General features: G+C 44.6%; 1 protein-coding gene across 1 annotated transcript in view; it reads right to left on the bottom strand.

Annotated features, from left to right (window-relative positions):
* Window positions 1-8801: 8801 nt before the first annotated feature.
* LOC149327123 (retinaldehyde-binding protein 1-like) overlaps window positions 8802-19991 on the bottom strand; it is a 161805-nt gene continuing 150615 nt past the window's right edge. Inside the window, exon 4 of the mRNA XM_089564794.1 lies at window positions 8802-8816. Within this exon, the coding sequence (XP_089420920.1) occupies window positions 8802-8816 (15 nt within the window). The remainder of the gene's footprint in view (window positions 8817-19991) is intronic.

Genomic DNA, 19991 nt, shown 5'->3' with positions numbered 1-19991 from the left:
CTCCACCTGTGATTCCATGCAACATGTAATTCTACGGCGGATGCGTGTGCTCGAAGTTCTGTCGCCTCGTCGGTTGAAGAAGGCAAGTGTACGACATAATTTAGATTTTTTTCTTCTCAAGAACCTTTTAGCTTTAAAATAATGTTAACAATATTAAGAAAATACGCATTACGGTTTAATACAATATTCACATTAATTTAGCATTAATTATTAAGGAACTGTTAGGCACACTTTAGAACATGTTGATCTGGAATTCTTAAAAAATCAAAAATGTGCACAGTCGATTTCATGCCGCCGCCATAACGCGGAACGCCTATCGCTGATTCTTGTGGAACTATTCCGCAGATGCGATAGAGCCGGTGGCAGGTCCTCTGACTTCGTCGTCGGCTTCAGCCTGCTACTACAGCTTATGGTTGCCGAGGCAAGCGCAGCGACCGACTGTAGCGGCCGACACCGCCGGTGCACCCGTCTTCTGATTTCCCATGACCTCTTGGATTTGATGGCATTTTAGAGTTCTTTTTAGCCACAGACACAGGTTGTTGTTGTTGACTGTATCTTTTTTTTTGTTGTCGTTTAGCGTTTTCCTTTGACTCTGCTTTCGCTTCGCCGTGTTGACTCTAATTTTGCTGTGAATTAAAGAGGCATTCTGTACTTATTAACTTCGTTACTCCCTTCAGCGTTTGGCTGCACGACAGTGAGATTTTCCTGGTATCTGGCCTTCAGCGATAAAGTTGAGTGTTGCGCGTGTTGCGTCGGCGCTGCTTGCACTTTCGTGGTTGCTCATGCCACTGGGCTCTTGGCGTTTTGGATTGTATATAATATCGCCCATTTGAAAATGAATATTCTTTTCGTAGTTCAGCCCTTGTCCTGCGTTCTTGGGTCTCTCTTTCGTTCTTGTTGGTTCGCCCTACCGCTTTCCCCGATTTTGCTGAGCTGGGCGAGTTCGGCTCGTCTGTATCTTCTTCCTTTGTACTCATTCCTTTTTTGAGCTGAATTTTCCAAGGTATCCAAACGCTATGCGAAGAAATTCGGAACGCCTCGAGGCGCCCTTCACAGAGGCAAGCGCTTGGGAAGAGCCAGCCGAATGTAGTAAAAAAGCTTGGTTTCAGCCGGTCGAATGTGCTGCGTGCCTCTGAGCGCACAGACAGCTCTGAAACGAACAGCATCAGATACTATCAGCCTCTCTAATAAAGGAACAAGCAAAATGTTTACTGTGATGTTCGCTGCAAACGCTGAGCATGCTGCATGCAGTTATCGTCACGTGGATCGCTCTGAGCTTTCCAAACAATGCGATAACTGCAGAAAACAACCGCCGGCAAGTGCGCAGCTTAAGCAACATACTTGGAGATGACTGTGACCCAGTCGTGTGCTTCGTGCGCATGCAGCCACTCTCGTGAAGTTTGCCGACTCGTTCCATGATAGCGCACTGAACTACTGAGCGAACAGTCGTAGCTCTAGAGATATTATTAAAATAACACAAGAGAGTACAGCTTCTTGCTCCCTGCCAACCGATGAAATCGAAGATGATTTTTTTGCCTCACTGTCTAATGTCAGGTGCGTGATCACTGCCTGAGAAAAAAACAAAACACCGAGACACCCCACGACAAAGCTATGCATGGGCTCGGCGGCTCACTAGCTGGTCGCTAATGAGGAACTTGTGTAGCAGAGCGGCCTTGTGTAGCAGCGCACACCCCCGACCTGCTTTGTTGCACGATAACTTGAATAGGCCTGCGCGCTAGAGTAGCCCTTTCTACTACTGCCAGAGCTTCTGCTGCTCTGATTTCGTTTCGTCAGCAGCGTACTTCGCGCCGCAGCCGAATCGCACGAGCAATCATATTTCCAAATTAGAATTGTTCGGATGGAGCGGTGCACGTAGGAGAGAAACTTGACTGTATTGCCGATGAATGTTGCCAACGAACAGCGCTGCAGGGGATCAGGGGGCAAGGTGGATAACACCGTCGTATTTGACGTCTAACATGAGTCATGCATACAGGAAACACGGCAACGCGCAGCCAGCGCTTCTGTGAGCGGAAGCGCGGCCAGATGGCGAAAGTTTGTGCATGCGCGGTAAGCTCGAGAGGCGGCACCTATAACGCCTTTTCTAGTCCGTCATCGCGGTCCTACTTGGCGGTTCACGCTAATTTTATCTGGCAACATCAGACAGGGAAGCAGGCGACGGCGCACAACTAAACAGTGGACGACATTCCAAAACAAGGACCATAGAAAATGCAAAGTAGAACGTTCATACCAAATGCAGTGTCAAGGGTAAAATAATAAACACAAAAACAAGAGAACCATTAGAAAGCGGCAGCAATAGCAAAAACTTTCCTGTAATTCACAAAATCTTCGAGAAACGTTACTTCCTTCTATGATAACGAAACAGGGAGCGTGCCAACCTATCTGTCACTGGCCATCGAAATATTGCAGGCTTGAATGATTTCTCTGCAAGATTTTTTTTTTTTTGAATAGCTTCCAGCATTATTTTTGCAACCTCTGCTGTAGTAGGGAGGCAAGCTGGGCTACTCGACGGATGCGCGTCTTGAAAATGACGTCACTGCGCCATAAAACACGCACAACCGAAACAGAAGTGCCGAGAACAGGCGCACTCACAACTGAATTTTATTCGATGAAAGACGAATGCGCGAAAAAAATAAACCACGTGGTCATCGCTGCCAAGTAGTTGTGGTCACATTCTCACGCCTAGAAATTGCGCTTCACAATCTGAAAGTTCAACGAAATGATCGCTAGGACACACATTTTTTTTTTCTGTATAATATAGGTCACGAACAACTCTCAGGTACGGCGTCACTGTGCCTGTAAAAAATGTTTGTCTTGTCTAGAAGCGGAAGGCCAACTTCTCCACTTTCTTTTTTTGCACGCACAACAATGATTTTTAACGTGGGAATACTCACCAGAAGACAGGCTGTAAAAATTTCCTTTACGATCTTTCATACAAAAAAATTCAGTTGTCAGTCTGTCCGCGTCCCTTCCACTTCTGTTTGTGTTGTTCGTGTTTTTCTCCAGTTACCTTGCTTTCAAGAGGAACGTCAGCTCTCTCGCTCTCTCTTTGAAAGACCAATCCACATTGACCAATATAGGCACTGCTGTGTGACAAATAAACTTCGTGCACAAACCCAGTTGCGCCTTTCTTGAATGGCCCAGTTCGTCATTATCTGCATTTGTGGTTCTTTTTTTTAGACGCGATAGGGAAGAATCTTGATAACTTGCATGGTGCAGGAGACAGCATTTTCGTGTTGTCTCCTGGTCGCCTTTGTTAAATCATTCAAAATCTTGCGATGCAGAGGATCTCATATAGACCCTGAAGTTTTAGTATACAACAGCTGATTATTTTTGTTCCCCATCGAACAATCGCTTGTGCCTCAAAGCTATCTTTTGCTTAATGATGAAAACTTTTTTTTTTCAAGGAACTTGAAGGCTGTTTAATTGTATGCGGAGTTGCGAAAGGTTGAACGCGAAAAACACTTACAATTCCAGGTAAATAGGGCTACACAAGTAACAAAAACTCGCATAAAGATTATAAATATCAATTCTTTTTTCTGTCGTCCTATGGTGAACACAAGCATAAAATTCGACCTATGTTTTGATACTAAGAACGCAGATTCATACGCAGCTTAAAATACTTTAGAAACGGCAGGGCGTGTTGATTCCAAACGTTAATAACAACACGTAGTTCTACTCTTTTTTGTTTCTAATTCTATGATTATTGTCATTACTACTTGGTCAGCAGCGCTCCACAACTTTGACCATCCATATAAACTTGTGCTGCAATGTTTTTGCAAATTGCACTGCCAGGTTGTAATAAAAGCCAGGTGGTCGCAGTAGCTTTATTCTGCAACTAGAGCGCTTGTCTCTCACATTGTTTTTCCTAGCTGCTGCTTATTTATCGAAACCCGGGGATGAGGCATCCGCCGAAAGTGAGGAAATTTCTGCGCCTCCCATTTTTTTTTTTTTGTACACGAACTACTGCCAGCTGTGACTGAAAAATATTTGAAGCGTCGCAAACTGCAGCGTCGCAAGCTGTTGGTGGCAGATTGAGAGTACTCAAGTCTTCAGTTTTAAGCCCTTAATTACGTGCCAACGTTTGCAAGGTATTTTTTCTTTATCCTGCGTCATCGATGCCTCCTTTGTATGATCTAGCTTTCAAAAGGAACGATTATTAGTTTAAAAATCCGTTTGCACCTGTAAAATTAAAAAAAACCATGCGCTGACACAGCGAAAAGCTGATTGTCCCCGTAAATACCTGCATTACGTAATGCGGACTAAACCTTTGTAAAGAATATTTCGATAATAAATAAAGCAAAGTTTGAACCCGGCTTTGTAAAGTTTTGATTTTGCATTATACTCAGGTCCCGCTTAGACGCACGTGTAGGAGTTTACAGTTCCCAAAGTTTCTTTATTTTTCAGCACAAACTCTTTTGAGAAAAACACAAAGGTCCTCTGTTTGGGATGCTTTCCTTGCTGATTGTTTTTAACATGAATAGCCAGAAGATGGAATTCAGAAAGATTTTCCAATGGCAGCCGTTTTGTACCTAGATCAAAACTGAATGACGGAGAACACAACACGCAGCTGGTATCTCCTCACATATCTCCCTGTTCTTTTCGAAACCACATAGTATTTGGTGATGACGATGATGCGGAATGTACTGGGCAACTGTGTGTTGTATATGCCACTCGAACAGAGCTCAACAACGAGCGTGTGTTGCAGTTTAACGCCACGTGTGATCGGTTGTGAGAATGTGTGTCTGCATAGCGGAATAGTGTGTGTGGAATAGTTAGTCGTATACAGTACTATGCGGCGGGCATGTGTTGTGCAATCGTGGATTCGCGGACACACGACAGACGAGAACTAGGTGTGGGATTTCGAAACAATCAGTATATTGCTGGCAACATGGAGGAGTTGTACTCTATTAATGGGAGAATGGCAGCTATCGCAGTTATGCTTAATAACAGGTACAATATGAAGGTAGTGGAGGTCTACGCGCTTACATCCATCCATGATGACCAGAATGTTCGAAGATTCTATGAAGACGTGGCATCGACAAAGAACAAAGTAAATATTCAGGGGGCACTTTGGCTCTCCAAAGTGCTGCAAGGCGAAAGTGTTTCCTGGCGCACTTTGTTTATTTTTATGTTTACATTATTTTTTATCTTTTTTTTACCTTTGTTAGGTTTTTATTTTATTTAGGAAGCCCATGCATTCACTAGATGCGCCTTTATTCATACCAAACCCTGAGCCTTCGTGGCGGATTGGTAGCGTCTCCACTTCAAATGCCAAATGTCCTGGTTCGATTCCCAGCCTCGACAGTTTTTTTTTTATATATTGACGCCGAAATGCGGACACATTTGCTAACATTCCTTGGTCACGACAGTATGAGCCATTAAAGGTTTTCGGCTTAAAATCACAGTACACTGTACTAATGGGTGACTCCAGTGTGAAGGTAGGCAAGACGCAGGCCAGAAACCAGGCGGTAGCCCGCTATGGCATAGCCTCCAGGAATAGAATGGGAGAGTTATTAGTAGAGCTCGCAGATAGAAATAACTTACTGATAATCAATAACTTCTTCATTAAAGAAAAGAACAGGAAGTGGATGCGGAAGAGCCTCCATGGCAGAATAAAAATTAAATATATTTTACACTATGCGCTCACCCTGGCATCGGAGAGGACGGGGTGGTGCTCGCGAAGGTGCGTAGTAGCGATCACAGAATGGTAAGGGCTCGAAATAGATTAGGCCTGAAGGAAGAATGGACGAAAACAGTGGAGCGAAAGCCCATTAACGAGTTAGCGGTAAGAAGGAAAGTAGAGGAATTCAGGATATCACTGCACAACAGATATTCCGCCCTAACTTATGAAGGCGATCTTAAACTTCAAACAATCTACGATAATGTCACGTTTATCATTAGGGAGCACGCAGTAGAAGTAGGCGGTAGGATCATTCGACAGGGTACCGGTAAGCTATCTGAGAAGGTAAAAAGTCAGATATAGAAACGCTAACTGTCAGCGCTACGAAAGTTAAGAATTAGCCCAAGGTGGCCGGAATAAGGAAGTTTAATATAGAGAACTAAAGCATGCTCTCAAGAACGTTGGTAGCCTAAAAGTGTAAATAGGAAACTAGGCATAGGTAAATACCAGATGTATGCGCTAAGAAACAAAGAGCGCAATGTCATTTGAAATATAGAGACGATAGTTAATGCAGCTGAAGAATTACACACATCTCTGCAGTCGTCCATGTAATCAGAACGTTCATGAGAGTTGAACGAGAGCAGAAAGATGGGACATCCTGCCAGTAAAGAGGAAGTAAAGAAAGCCGTAGGAGCAATGCAAAGGGGCAAGCAGCTGGTGAATATTAGATAACAGCCGATCTCTTGAAGAACGGAAGGTAAGTTGGGCGCGAAAAACTAGCCACACTGCAGACTGAATGCCCTATGACCTCGAGCATACCTATGCTTCCTATATTACCTACAATGTGTTAGTCCTAATCAGTGCGATACAGTATTTTAGTGTTTCATTGTATAGGAAGAGCAGGCCATTGTCAGTTGCAAAACTACCTTTTGCTTGCTTTTCCTTGATTTGTGCAATGTAAGTCACAAATAAAGAAAAACAAAAATACGAAGAAAGCTAACTATATCCTAATTAATAAGAAAAGCGATGGAAACGCCTTGAAAAACTTCAGACTGATCAATTCCCGCCGCCTGCAAAGTATTCACTGATGAAGATAGTGAATTATTACGGCCCAATGGCATCTGCAAAATATTTACTTTTCTGTAAGGTATTTACGCTTTGCAGATTACTTTTGGCCCGCCGATATCGCCGCCGATGATCCAGCCTATCACCACGTGGACCTGCCTTCAATAGTACGTCACGACTGCGTCACCTGGTTTCCACATCCGGCCGCAAGGTGCATCAGGGCTTAAAAGACGACGCCATCATCGAACACCTTCACTTGGCAGCGGCGACAGCAACGGAGCTGTGTAACTGAAGACGTGCATCCCTTCCTCGCTTTGCAGGTTGGCAGTGAATTTTTGTTGCTTCCACACTTTTTCTTACGCCTATCGCTGTTTGCTGCTGCCAAAGTGCCTCATACTGTGTTGCATTGTGTGTTGCATTGCCCGCTACAATGGGACCTGAAGTAGTTAAGCTATTGAAAGAAATACGGCAAGATTTCAAAGAAATGCGCGCGGCTATGGAAAGAGAATTTAGAAAGGAGTACAGAGAAGTAAAGACCAGCCTTGAATTCATTAACCAGTGCTTTGAAGACATGACCAATAAGGTCAAAGCCGTTGAGAAAGAAAATGCTGAAATAAAGGCAGAAAACCTGTCTCTCAGCTCGGAATGTGCATTGCTGAAAACAAGAGTTCTTCAAAGTGAGGAAAAGATAATCCAACTCGAGCAGTATTCAAGAAATAAAAACCTAGAAATCAAAGGGGTACCATTTTCTCAGAATGAAACCCTGCCCAACATCATTCAAGAAATAGCCACAAAGATAGGAGAACCTATCGAAAACAGTGACGTTGAGGTGTGCCATTGCGTCCCGACGAAGGACCCAAATCAGTCCAATATTATAATTCAGTTTCGCTGCCGAGCAAAGCGTGATGCTGTGCTAGAAAAAGCGCGCAAAGAGCACGTCTTGGTGAGTGATCTTGGCTTCACCGAAAGTGACCCCGTCTACATCAACGAACACTTGTGTCCAGAGCTGAAGAAGCTTTTGGGAATGACTGCCGCCAAAAAGAAAGAAAAAAGCTGGCGTTACGTCTGGACGAGGGGTGGAAAGATATTTGCCAGAAAAACAGAAACCTCGAGGACGCTGCTAGTAAAGCATGTCGATGACTTGAAAAAGATGCAGTAGGCTTATCCTGGTCTTTTGCATAGTAAAAAAAAAATGACACACAATGGAGGGCGAATACTTTACGCCACATGATGTGGGCAAGGTATTCCATAACAGTGATAAACTTTCTTTCGTTCACATTAACGCTCAGTCAGCATTCAATAAAGAAGACCAGATTTGTGCACTTATCGCTAGCTTTGGTTATGAACCTGATGTTGTAATGATGACCGAAACTTGGTACAGAGATGACGCTCATGTGCTTCGAACGAATGGCTACACCAGCTATTATTTGAATCGGCCTTCTAAAAGAGGAGGCGGTGTGATGATAATGGCAAAAAATTCCATACGTTGCACTTTTGTCAAATCTTATTCCTCCATAACGGATGATTTTGAGTTACTTACTGTTCAAACTGCTAACGCTATTTTCTGTGTGATGTATCGACCCCCGGCAGGATGCATCACAAATTTTTTCACATTTCTTGACAGGTTTCTCTGCTGGGTAAATGAAAATTCCTATATGTTAGTACTGGCAGGAGATTTGAATATAGATTTTACTTAAGATGTCAGCACAACAAACGAAACTGTGCCAATTGCTTGAAATGAATGGTTTTACACACTTAATACACACTCCTACGCGCATTCAAAGTGATGTATCAACACTGTTAGACATTTTTGTTACTAACATTGATGATCCAGATCTGCTGTCGGGAGGCATATGGGCACGTATCAGCGATCATCTTCCCATATTTCTGGTTATTAAGCTGCACACCCACAAACCAAAATTTGCACCTATAGAACCGATAACTATCCGCAACATAGATACAGTCAGTTTGGAATCATTTCGCCATGAAATGAACCTTGTCGACTGGACTGAAGTCCTATCGATTACAGATCCAGAAACAGCTTACGACTGCTTCCATGCAAAGTTCAAACATGTTTACGACAAATGTTTTCCTCTCACGACACGTACACCTACACGCAAAGGGAAAAAGCCTTGGATAACAAAGAGATGCTTAAAAGAAATTCGTAAAAAAAAAACAAATTATACAAAAAATTCCTCATACACAAAGACAATGATGCACTACGGCAATTTAAAACACAAAGAAACAAAGTTAATAGCCTCATGCGGTATGAAAAAAAGCGGTATCTGCAGCAATTGTTCAATGACAGTGTTATTAAGAAATCAGAATTAACTTGGAAGCGTATAAATTTCATTTTGGGTCGGGGGCCAAATCACCAGTCTCGAATAAATGAAATAACTGTGGCAGGCGAAATCATTTCCGATACAAAATTAGCAAACTGCTTCAATGAACACTTTGTGTCCCTAACAAATAGCACTCATAATCAAAACTGCATGCGTTACTTGAAACATGAAACTACATCCAAAAGCGCGTTTTGTTCCCCCACTACGGCAAACGAAGTAATCAGCATTTTTGCATCTATAAAAAACAGCAACTGTTGCGATGCATACGGTCTGCAGATTACACCAGTAAAACACGTGTTAGAAATAATTTCCTCTGTGCTAGAACATCTGTTTAATCTTATCATCAGCTGCGGGACCTTTCCAACGAAACTTAAAATTGCAAAAGTCACAGTTTTACACAAAGGTGGGGATCTAAATGATCTTTCGAATTACAGGCCGATCTCAATACTCCCGGTTTTCTCAAAGGGCTTAGAAAAACTAATACATTGCCGGATGACATCTTTCGTGACAAAACATAATATCATTACTAGCGCTCAGTTTGGTTTTATAAAAGGCTTGTCGACAGAAACTGCTCTTTTAACACAAAAGGAAATTATTCTAGATTCATTTGAGAAACAATTGTGCACATTAGGTGTATTTATTGATTACTCTAAAGCATTTGACCATACTAATCATATCACTCTCTTGGAAAAACTAGGTCATTATGGCTTTCGTGGCACTTTTCTACAACTGTTGAAGTCTTACCTGCAGAACCGTAAACAGATGGTGGTCATTAATAATAAAAATTCTGATTTGAAGTTAATTACTGCAGGTGTACCACAAGGAAGTATCCTGGGGCCTCTATTATTTTGCATTTACATTAATGACCTCATCAACATTAGCAGTGTAGTAAAGTTTGTCATGTATGCTGACGACACCACCATGCTTCTTACCGGATCAAACCCCGCTGACATAATTAAAGACGCCAACCAAGCACTCGTAGAATTATCATCCTGGAGTTGTTCAAATTCACTAAATATAAATACAAAAAAAAACTAAAGCTGTTTTCTTCAGATCAAAAAACCGTATATTGGGCAAGTTACCTGCTTTAAAGCTGAATGATTCAGTAATTGACATCGTGCCTGCAGTCAAGTGTCTAGGAGTATTCTTCGATGAACACATGTCATGGAACTTGCAAGTGGAATCAGTTGCTACAAAGGTCTCTCGCGTGTCTGGTATTCTTTTAAAATTACGATCATATTTACCAAAATGCATTAAACTTCTAATATATAATTCATTATTTCTATCAAGTCTAAACTACTGTCACCTGGTATGGGGCACTACTACTGTTTCAAATAAAAATAAACTCTACATTCCTCAAAAGAAAGCAATTCGCGCCATCATGAACACTCCATTTGACAGTCACACACAACCACTTTTTACTGAATTAAACTTACTTCCTATCCCGGACATGTACGATGCTAACTTGTTCAGGCGCTATGAAGGTGGCATAAAAAAGAATAATACCGCATTAGTTAAGATTGCAAACCTAAAGCTAAAAACTAGTATTCGTACTACACGACAAGCTGAAACCTGGGAAATTCCATACTCACGAACAAATTATGGACTTCAAATGTTGCGTCATCTCCTTCCCTCATACTTAAACAAATGTAGGTAGAAGTTTCTTTTTTTCGGTTTTCTTTTTGTTACGAATTTTATATTTCTTTAGTCATTGTTTAGTTTTTATTGCAGTCATTCTCTTGTTGACATTTCATGCAATATTTCTATGCTATTAAGAACTGCCTTCATAGTAGATTTGTTTCATACATGCCTGTATTTATATTCCTAACAACTGTACCAAGTCGCTTACCTTCTGTGAACTTCCATTTGTGTTCCTTTTCTTTCTTTTTTTTCTTTTTTCTCTTTTTTTTTCTGAGAGCTGTGTACAATTAACTTAGAACAATTTTCTCTTGCTGTATGCCATGCTGCCATGTAGAAAAGGGCCGTGGGCCTAGTCAAGCCCATAAAGAGGCTTTTTGTCCACGACCCTCAGCATTTTTGCGGTGCTGAAATAAAGATTTGATTTGATTTGATTTGATTTAATCGCAAATAGAATTACGGTAACCTGAGATTTAAATCAACCAAATGATCAGGCAGGCTTTCATAAAGGATACTCGACAATAGACCATATTCACAATATCAATCAGATTATTGAGAAATGAGCTGAATATCACCAACTCCTATGTATAGCGTTCATTCGTTACGAGAAAGCATCGGACTCCGTGGAAACGTCAGCTGTCGTACAGGCATTGCGGAATCAGGGTGTAGAAGAGTTTTATGCGAAAATGTTGCAAGATATCTCTAACGACTGAAGTCAGCAATAAAGTCAGCAATAAAATTACAGCAAGAAAGGGTGTCTTGCAGGGATACACGATCTCGCCAATGCTATTGACTGTCTATTACGAGGACGTGTTCTGAAGCCTAGATTGGGAACATTCTGGGATACGTGTTAATGAAGAATACCTAAAAATTTGCGATTCGCTGATGGCATTTCCTTGCTAAGCCACCCAGGAGATGAGCTGGAAAGCATGGGCAATGAGTTAGGCAGCGCAAAACGGTGGGTATAAAAATTAACATACAGAAAACGAAAGTAATGTTCAACAGCCTCGCAAGGGAACCTCGAGGTTGGCGCATATGGCAGGTTCTTTGAGGCCACGAATGCAGGTTACCAATATCCCTCAAGAGGAAAGTATAGAGCAGCTGTATGTTACGGGTACTCACCTATGGGGCAAAATCGTGGAGGCTAACAAAGAGGGTTCAACTTAATTTAGGGACAATGCAACGAGCTACGGAAAGATGTATTATTTGTGTAGTTTTGAGTGCCATGAAGAGAGCATAGTGGGCCAGGGGTGAAAGACGTGGTAATTACATCTTCTTCAAAATCAAGAGGAAGAAACGGGCTTGGTCAGGGAATCTTTTTGGCAATGCTAGAAGCCATTGGTCCTTAATGGTAACGGGAGTAGATTCCAAGAGAAGGCAAGCGTGGCAGGGGGCGGCAGAAAGTTAGGTGGGCGGATTAGATTTTAATAAGTTTGCGTGTCTAGTGTAGCCACAGCGGGCGAGGGACAGGGTTAATTGGAGAGACAAGGAAGAGGCCTTCGCCTTGCAGTGTTCGTAGTGGGGCTGATGATGAAGATGATACGTAAAATAATTGGTGCATTAGCGGGTTTGATTGCAATGCAATAAAGAAAAAAATTGTGGCAATGGCATAGTGCTCTCGCGCAGTGGCCAGAGAAGCTCATCTTTTTGGGCCGCCGCTGGTTCGAATCTAAGTCGCGAAAATGTTTTTTATTCTTTTATTCAATAAAAGTTTGGCTTGGTTCCACTGCGCTATAACAAACTTTCGATTCTGTGCACTCTGCCCTCATGTGTACACCTTAGACGAAAAGACAGTGAAATTCTTGGAGGGTTTTATTTTGATAAAATTTTATTAGCGGGGCTGTCGTCCACACACACTTCTTGAAATTTTCAAAACAAATACATGCGACTGTCGCATCCGGGACGATGAGCATTGGCCCTGAGTTCCTCCATGGTAACTTGTATAGCAGCTGCGCACCGCGTTCGATCCGCGAACAGTGTAAACTACCATCTGGAGCTGATGAGTATCTCCCCCCTTTCGGCTTGCGCACAAACTCCTCAGGGAAGTTATCGGTCAAGCCTGAGAGCAGCAGTTTCACAGAGATCGTCACCGCTTGAATGAGTGATAACAAAGAAAAGTGATGAATTCTTTATTTTCATCACCCTGTAAAAGACGTTAACACAGAGCGTCCTCGCTCCTTTGGCTGCCTAACTATTTGTGATAAATGTGCGATTTGCTGGAGCGCACTCTGCGGTCGGTCACTCGCTATTACCATTCTAAAGCTGAGGTAAAGGGGTACTAACACATCCCGGTTGTCATCCGCGAATATTAATTTGAAGGAACATTTGTTACAATATTTTCTCTAAATTTTTCGGTTGTTCGCTTTCTTTCTAATTGCAGCGGGTGCTGTTCAACGCGTGCTGTTTACCCGTGACAAGTGCGGAGGTAGCTTCTCTTCAAGGGAGCACAGGTACTGGCACTGGTGGAACCAGCACCCTGATAAACCAATCAGCAAAACTGCAACACAAATCAAAAAGACGAGTTCGAGTAGTACTGCAGTAAGGAGGAGCTGCAACAAGTGCACCAGTACCTGAACTCCAGCTAGGCCAGCTGTGCCACCGCTGTTTGTGCAGGCATGACAGTGATGTTTATCAAAAGAATGAGTTTTCATGGCTGCGTAGCGGACGCCTCCTTATAAGCTTAGTACTGAAATAAAAGCTCCGGGAGCTTTTACGCAAAAACACGGACGAACGCTTCTTTGTACGTGTTCGTCCGTGTTCGTTCGTCCATGTTTTTGCGTGTTTCTTCTCTGTGTGTTTGTGCTTCTTCGCTGCCGGAATGAATTAAGAATGTTACCAACTTTCCCAAAAACGTCTTTTTCTCAAGTACATTTCTTCTACAGTGGGCCCTTCTTTCTGTGTAAACCAAGCCTTGCCCACGTCGATTTGCTCATCACAAATATTGTTGACTCTGTGTGCAGTGCCAAATACGTCGCCGTATGCCTTAGATAACGCAGTATGCCACACCATAACCCAATTTATAAGAAAGGCACGCAACACTAGCAAAACCAACATTCATCCAATAATCGCACTTACTGGCCCATATCTATGAAATTAATCTCTTTCTTCTATAGGCGAAGCGAAGGTACGCTCAAGCACTGGTCACCTCTTCTGTGGATAATGTTTCGACCAGCTGCCTCAAAACATAGTGAACCAAGAAAATCGGCAATCCCCTGTGTTCATTGCTTAGCCATCGGCTGCTGAATGGTGTGGAACGAGGCGGTGTACGCCTGGTGTTTGCAAGAATTTTACCAAGAAACTTCATTCAAAGTTAAAAACATTTCAAAAAATAATTTAGTAGGAGATTTATTCTGGACAGCTGCCTCTAATTAAAGAAAAAAACATTGCGACTGAAGGTTTGAACAAACTTTGTTATGCTAATGTACGTTTTATGACGTCATGCTACCCACAATATGGTATCTGTCCTGGATTTTGCGAGATATCTAATAAAATGCGTAAGGGCTTTCGTAGGTGATCCGTGTCTTCGTGGCTTAGCCAACAGTAAAGAAATCAATGCACCACACAGATTGTGTTGACCGAAATTTTTCTTGTGTATACGGAAATTAAGTCGGTTTTCAGAAACTTGAGCTACTTTATGAGAAAGATATTTATTCTAACAGGGCATAATATTTATTATGTGCTTTTTACCTTTACTCTTATGAATGCTCCTTATTGTTGCCTTTTTTGCTGAACGACATCGTTGTGTAGTTCCTACACTTGTAGTACTGTTCCTACACAAGAACGGTTAAATGTCCATGGCCGCCTGAGAGCTTTGAAGGATAACAAAGCAATATTGCGACAAAAAATGAAGACACCAACGTCTTGAGGCTGGATAAGTGACAGAAGGAGGGTTCAGTTATGAACCATTTATTTAATTCGAAGGAAGTCCTCTGATAGCGCAATGTAGCACTCTCGCCTCTCATTAAATTCAGGGGGTGAAGAAGCTCGGCGCAGTGCGGGATCAATCGCCGGGAAAAACTCACTGGACCCCGGAACTCGCGGAGCTTGCGTAGGGTAGTGGGTACTGGGAAGTCTTGAAAAACTTTGACGTGAGAAGACAATGGATGAATTCTCTGCGCCTAGATGTCGTGGCCCAGGAACTCGAGCTCGGAAGGGCCGAAAACACATTTCTGGGCGTTGACGGCCAAGCCAAATACTTGGAGGCGTTAGAAGAGTTCCCGGAGGTGTTGCTCGTGATCTTGGGGAGTAGGACTTGCGACGAGGACGTCGTCGATGTTGGCAAATAAAGCCGGGAGTCCGCGCATCACTTCAGCAATGAATCTTTGAGAAGTTTGAGCTGCGTTGCGTGGCCTAAAGGGCATGCGGACGTACTCAAACAGGCCGAAGGGTGTAGTGATGGCCGTCTTCGGCATATCGGCCGGTTCAACGGGAACTTTATGTTACGTTTGGCAAGGTCCACTTTGCTAAAAATCTTGCATCCCTCCAGATGTCCAGTGAAGTCTTGAATGTGTGGAAGGGGATAGCTGTCGTTGACCGTGTGAGCGTTGAGAGACCTGAAGTCACCAGACGGACGCCAGGCACCCGGTTCCTTCTTGGGCACCAGATGGAGCGGTGAGGCCCAAGTGCTGAACGAAGGACGAATAATACCCAGCGGGAGCATGGGGTCGAATACCCGTCTAGCAATCGCCAGGCGCTCACTGAAGAGGTGGGGTGGACGAGCTGCGACGGTTGGACCACGCGTGAAATGCGATGGGTTACATCATGATTGATTGGCTGGCGGAGATTACAACGCCTCGTTACTTCGGGAAAGTCTGTGAGGACTTGGGCATATGGGCATGATGGGATCAGCGTGCCGATTCCAGTGGAAGCACAGCCGACATAACGCCGTGATGGAAAGGCGCGTCGTACTGTCCATGAGATGATGGCGACGCATGCTGACCTCCGGTACAAAATGCGTCAGTAAGTGGGAATCGAGGATCTGTTGATGGACGTTGGCGATGATAAAGACCCATCGAAACGTGCGCCGCAGGCAAAGGCCCAGAGTGAGGGACCGGGGACCATACGTGGCGATAGAGGTTGAGTAGGCCGCACGGACAGTAAGTGCAGGTGAATTGGAAGTACGGTCAGCCTTCGAGGACAGCAGTACGCTGACTTTAGCACCAGTGTCGACGTGGAAACGGAGGCCGGAAATGCGATCCATGACCACGAAAAAGCGGCCAGGGTGTAGGGCGAGGTCACATGCCGCCGTCAGTGGTCTCGCAGCGTGTTTCCCGACCAGTTGCGTGGTGCAGTGCATTCGCAGGCGCGGTCTTGAAAAGTGCCGTGATACCAGAAAATACGCTGACTGCGAGGACTGGAAGAGCGCGATCCCCTCGGCGAAGACGAACGGCGGCGAGGACGTGAGAAGAAACCGTGCTGGGCATAAGAGGATGTCCGAAGGGCATGGAGAGAAGCGTCCAGCTGGTCGATCCGGGTCTGTAATCGTGAAATGACAGAAGGCTCTGGTGGAGAGGAGAGGGCGTCGTGGACTCGATCAGCTAGCTGGACGAGGCAGTCAAGGGGCAGGCCCCCCGCAGCAGCCAAGTCGAGGCGGGTAGACTGCGGCAAACGCTGCAGGAAGAGTCGGCGTTGCTTGCGCCCAGGAGCTCCCGCATGCTAGTGAGTAGCTGGGAAGGGCGGCGGTCTCCAAGCTCTTCGCAGGTGAGCAGCTGCTGGAGGCGCACAGCCTCAGAGACCGTGGTGCGGTCCAGAATGCACTGCTTAAGTCGCCGGTTCGGAGTCTCGCCCAAGGGTCTAACGATGACATCCGCCACCTCTTGAGCCACCTCAGGAGGCAGATTGGAAAGTAAGTGACGAAACCGAGATACCTCCGAGGTGACGTGGTGCAGAGAGAAAATGGCTACCTGGACTAAACAGATCTGCCGATGCTTCAGACAATGTCGGCAGGCGGAGCTGGATAGCTGCGACCTCCCGTGGGCGCAAGGCAGCGTCAGGCGGAAGGCCGCCTGTAGCGGTAGGGCTGGGGTCGGTCATGCCGTTGGCCGGAGTCACCACTGTAGAGAATTTACAGGGTAGCAGCGAACCAGCAGAATAAAACGCACAGCGTGGCAGGCTTTTCAAAACAAACAACCCGTACCGTTGGTTGGTCGGTTGGCCTCAAATAAAATGGCACATACTACGAGGAAGTACCCAAGACACAGGCGGTGAACTGTTTGAAAGAGGAGCATTTATAGAGGAAAACCATTAGTAATATGGCACAGGCTGACAGATTGGACGAGGCAACGACAGGGGACCTATTAGCTTGCAGATCGAAGACGGGACGATGGCTTTATGTGGAAATTAGAATGCAACACATGTAATGGTTCAATTTTGCACTGATTGAGAGAAAAATAAAATATTGAGATCAATTTTTGAAAATCAGAAAAAAAACAGAAATAAATAGAAAAAAAAACAAATAATATAAAATTTAAATTAGCATTGGAGTCGCTGCGTTTCTAGAAGAAAATTTTGAAAAGCACAGCGCGCACTCCTGTTGCTTAGTCCAAACGAAGAAGCGCCAAAGGAAAGCACAACCGCAGTGGACACAGGCAGACCCACCTAGTGAAAACGGATTTCTCATCAGCGCGTCGTCAAAGACCAGAAGCGGCGGCAGAACAGCAGGTAGTGATCCACTGTCTCAGGCACGACACAAAATGGACACAGTGTAGAAACCGCCAGACCAGATCTGTGAAGGTAGAAATTTAGCAGAGGAACTCGGCATCGCAAACGCGGCATCGAAACGCGCAAACGCGTGAGGGGTCTCGACATCACTACCGGCATGGGCTCAATCCCCTTCTTTGTACAGGTCCTGGCCTACCTTTCCACTACCATCCCATTCTTGGACGAAACTCTTCTACTCGCGGACCCAGCCCACACACATGTGGCCGTCAGCAACATTTCTGGAACTTTCCTGGCTTCCGCCTCTGCGGAGCCACTTCAACTGCCACAGACTTTGACAGTAACGGAGCATCTCGTCAGGCAACCTGGTACACCAGTGACGCTTGGGACGCAGTGCGCCTATTTAATCGCCACTTCTGTGTGCGGCACTGGGGGCTCGACATCGCTTCCGGCATGAGTTCAATCTCCTTCTTTGTGCAGGTTAGTTATCAACCCTTCGCGAAGACGTATCGCAAGTCTAATCCATGTCTCATTGCGGTGTCGTGCCCCGACGCTGTGTTCGACTGTATACTATTTGTTAAGCAACGTTGGAGTAGCTGTACTCCGTTTGCTTGTAAATTTACTGCCCGTTAGTTATTGTTGCTCTGCGTAGATGTTGAGCGAAACTCCGGCCCGGATAGCGGTGTCTCTCCGCTGGCTACTATAACTTCCCTTTATGAAATTGTGACGCGATTAGAAAACGTTAAAACACAATTCTTGTGGGACTTAAAAGCTGTACGAGGGCAGCACAATGTGGTGACTGCTTCCCTAAATGAACTGGCGGGCAGAGTCGCTGTACTAGAGCTCTCTCTGAGCCGGAATGAACAAAGTGAACCTTTAGATGCTGATGCGGTTCACTGTTTAACCCGGGAGGTTGCTCAGTTGAAAGTGTCATTAGAGGATTCTAATAACCAATCACGTAAATATAATTTGGTGCTTTGCGGTTTACCTGACTCTGCAGAGGAGGGCTGGGTGGAATCTGAAGAAAAAGCGGGATCAATTTTCCTGTCAAGCCTGGGTGAACTTGTTAGCGCAAGTAGTATCGGGCGTGTACATCTACTGGGATAATATAAGCCTAATAAAAACCGTCCGATTGTGATCAGATTCTGCAGTTACAAAGATAAGGAAGGAGTGGTTTCACACGCCGCTATACTGAAGCAAACCGCTTATACTATTCGTGAGGATTTCACTTTTGCAGTGAGACAAGCGCGTTCAAAACTTGTGCAGTACGCCCGTTCTTTGTCATAATCTTTTAAACTACGGCATGATAAACTGGTGATGGATGGGAAATGCTTTTGCTACGACACCGAGAAAGACCGAGTTGTCGAGATTAACAGATAGCTAGAAACAAGACATGCGACTGGATGGAGTAAATCTATGGAAGGTCGGCATAATAGTTCAGTAAGTGCATCGAAGGCCTTGACCATACTCGTTGTAAACTGCCGAAGTATTGAAAACAAAAGAGATGACTTTGCACTTTTGATCTCGGCCGTAAATCCACATGTTGCAATCGGCACAGAATCTTGGCTTTACAATTCTATTTTAAACAGTGAAGTCTAGTCTGCCGGTTTTGAAATATATCATCGCGACAGGAATACCCAAGGCGGGGGCGTGTCCCTGCTAGTTAATGCTGCCCTACGACATTCCGTGTTATCGTCACCTTCGGAATGCGGCGAGTCAGTTTGGGGCAGTTTGGTGCGTGGTGTTCATCATCTGCTGGAGCCTCCTCACCCGCTCAAATATAACTTATCAGGAGCGCCGAGTGAGACCACGGCCTGCGATCCTGAGCATGCATTCACCGGTGCAAATAGTTTCGCTCTGTGATACTCCCGAGGTCACTTTTGAAAACATTCTAAGGCTATTTCGCTCCAGAATTTAGTTATCGATTTGCAAAACACAGGAAAATATACACTGTGGCCGCAGTCATGAAACGTTTATTTCTGTAGGAACGTTGAGGTTCTCAGAGCAAATGCTCAAAATGATGGCCTTGCATACCAATACACAGCTGCACGCGATGTTTCAGTGAACGCACGATTGCATAAACGCACTGAACGATGTTTCACTGAGGCTTGTTGAAGCAGTTTGATACACTACGCTTTTTCCATGCCCCCAACGAAGAAAGTCCAATGGGGTAAAATCTGGTGACATCGGTGGCCAAGAAAGGGCCCCGCAGCGCACAATTTATTACAAACGAGACTTGGTGTCAAGAAAATGCACAGCACAGGAAGACGAATGTGGTGGCGCTCCATGGTGTTGGTACCGCATCGAATGCACAACGCTGAGTGGAAGTACCGGTACGAAGTCCGCAAACACATCCTTTTGAATGCAGTCTGTAAACAGCTTGGCTGTCATGTTTCCCTCAACAAAGTATGGCCGTAAAATGTGGCTGCGAAAAATTCCACGCCATACATTTATAGAGAATTATCATTGGTGGCTGTGTTCTCTCAGCCAGTGGTGGTGTCCTACTGACCAGTAGTGCGCGTTGTGTAAGTTAACGCAGCTCTTTGATGTGGGCCTTTTCTATCCAATGCAGATTATTTAAAAAATTTTCATCTTGGTCACACTGGATGAGGCACCATTTGCATAAGGCCAGCCACCGATGGAAGTAG

The sequence above is a fragment of the Amblyomma mixtum genome, chromosome 10, assembly GCF_055824585.1.
Source record: "Amblyomma mixtum isolate Tamu chromosome 10, ASM5582458v1, whole genome shotgun sequence".
Taxonomy (NCBI): Eukaryota; Metazoa; Arthropoda; class Arachnida; order Ixodida; family Ixodidae; genus Amblyomma; species Amblyomma mixtum.
The sequence above is the reverse complement of the archived record's forward strand: the minus strand, read 5'-3'. Positions and strand labels throughout refer to the sequence as shown.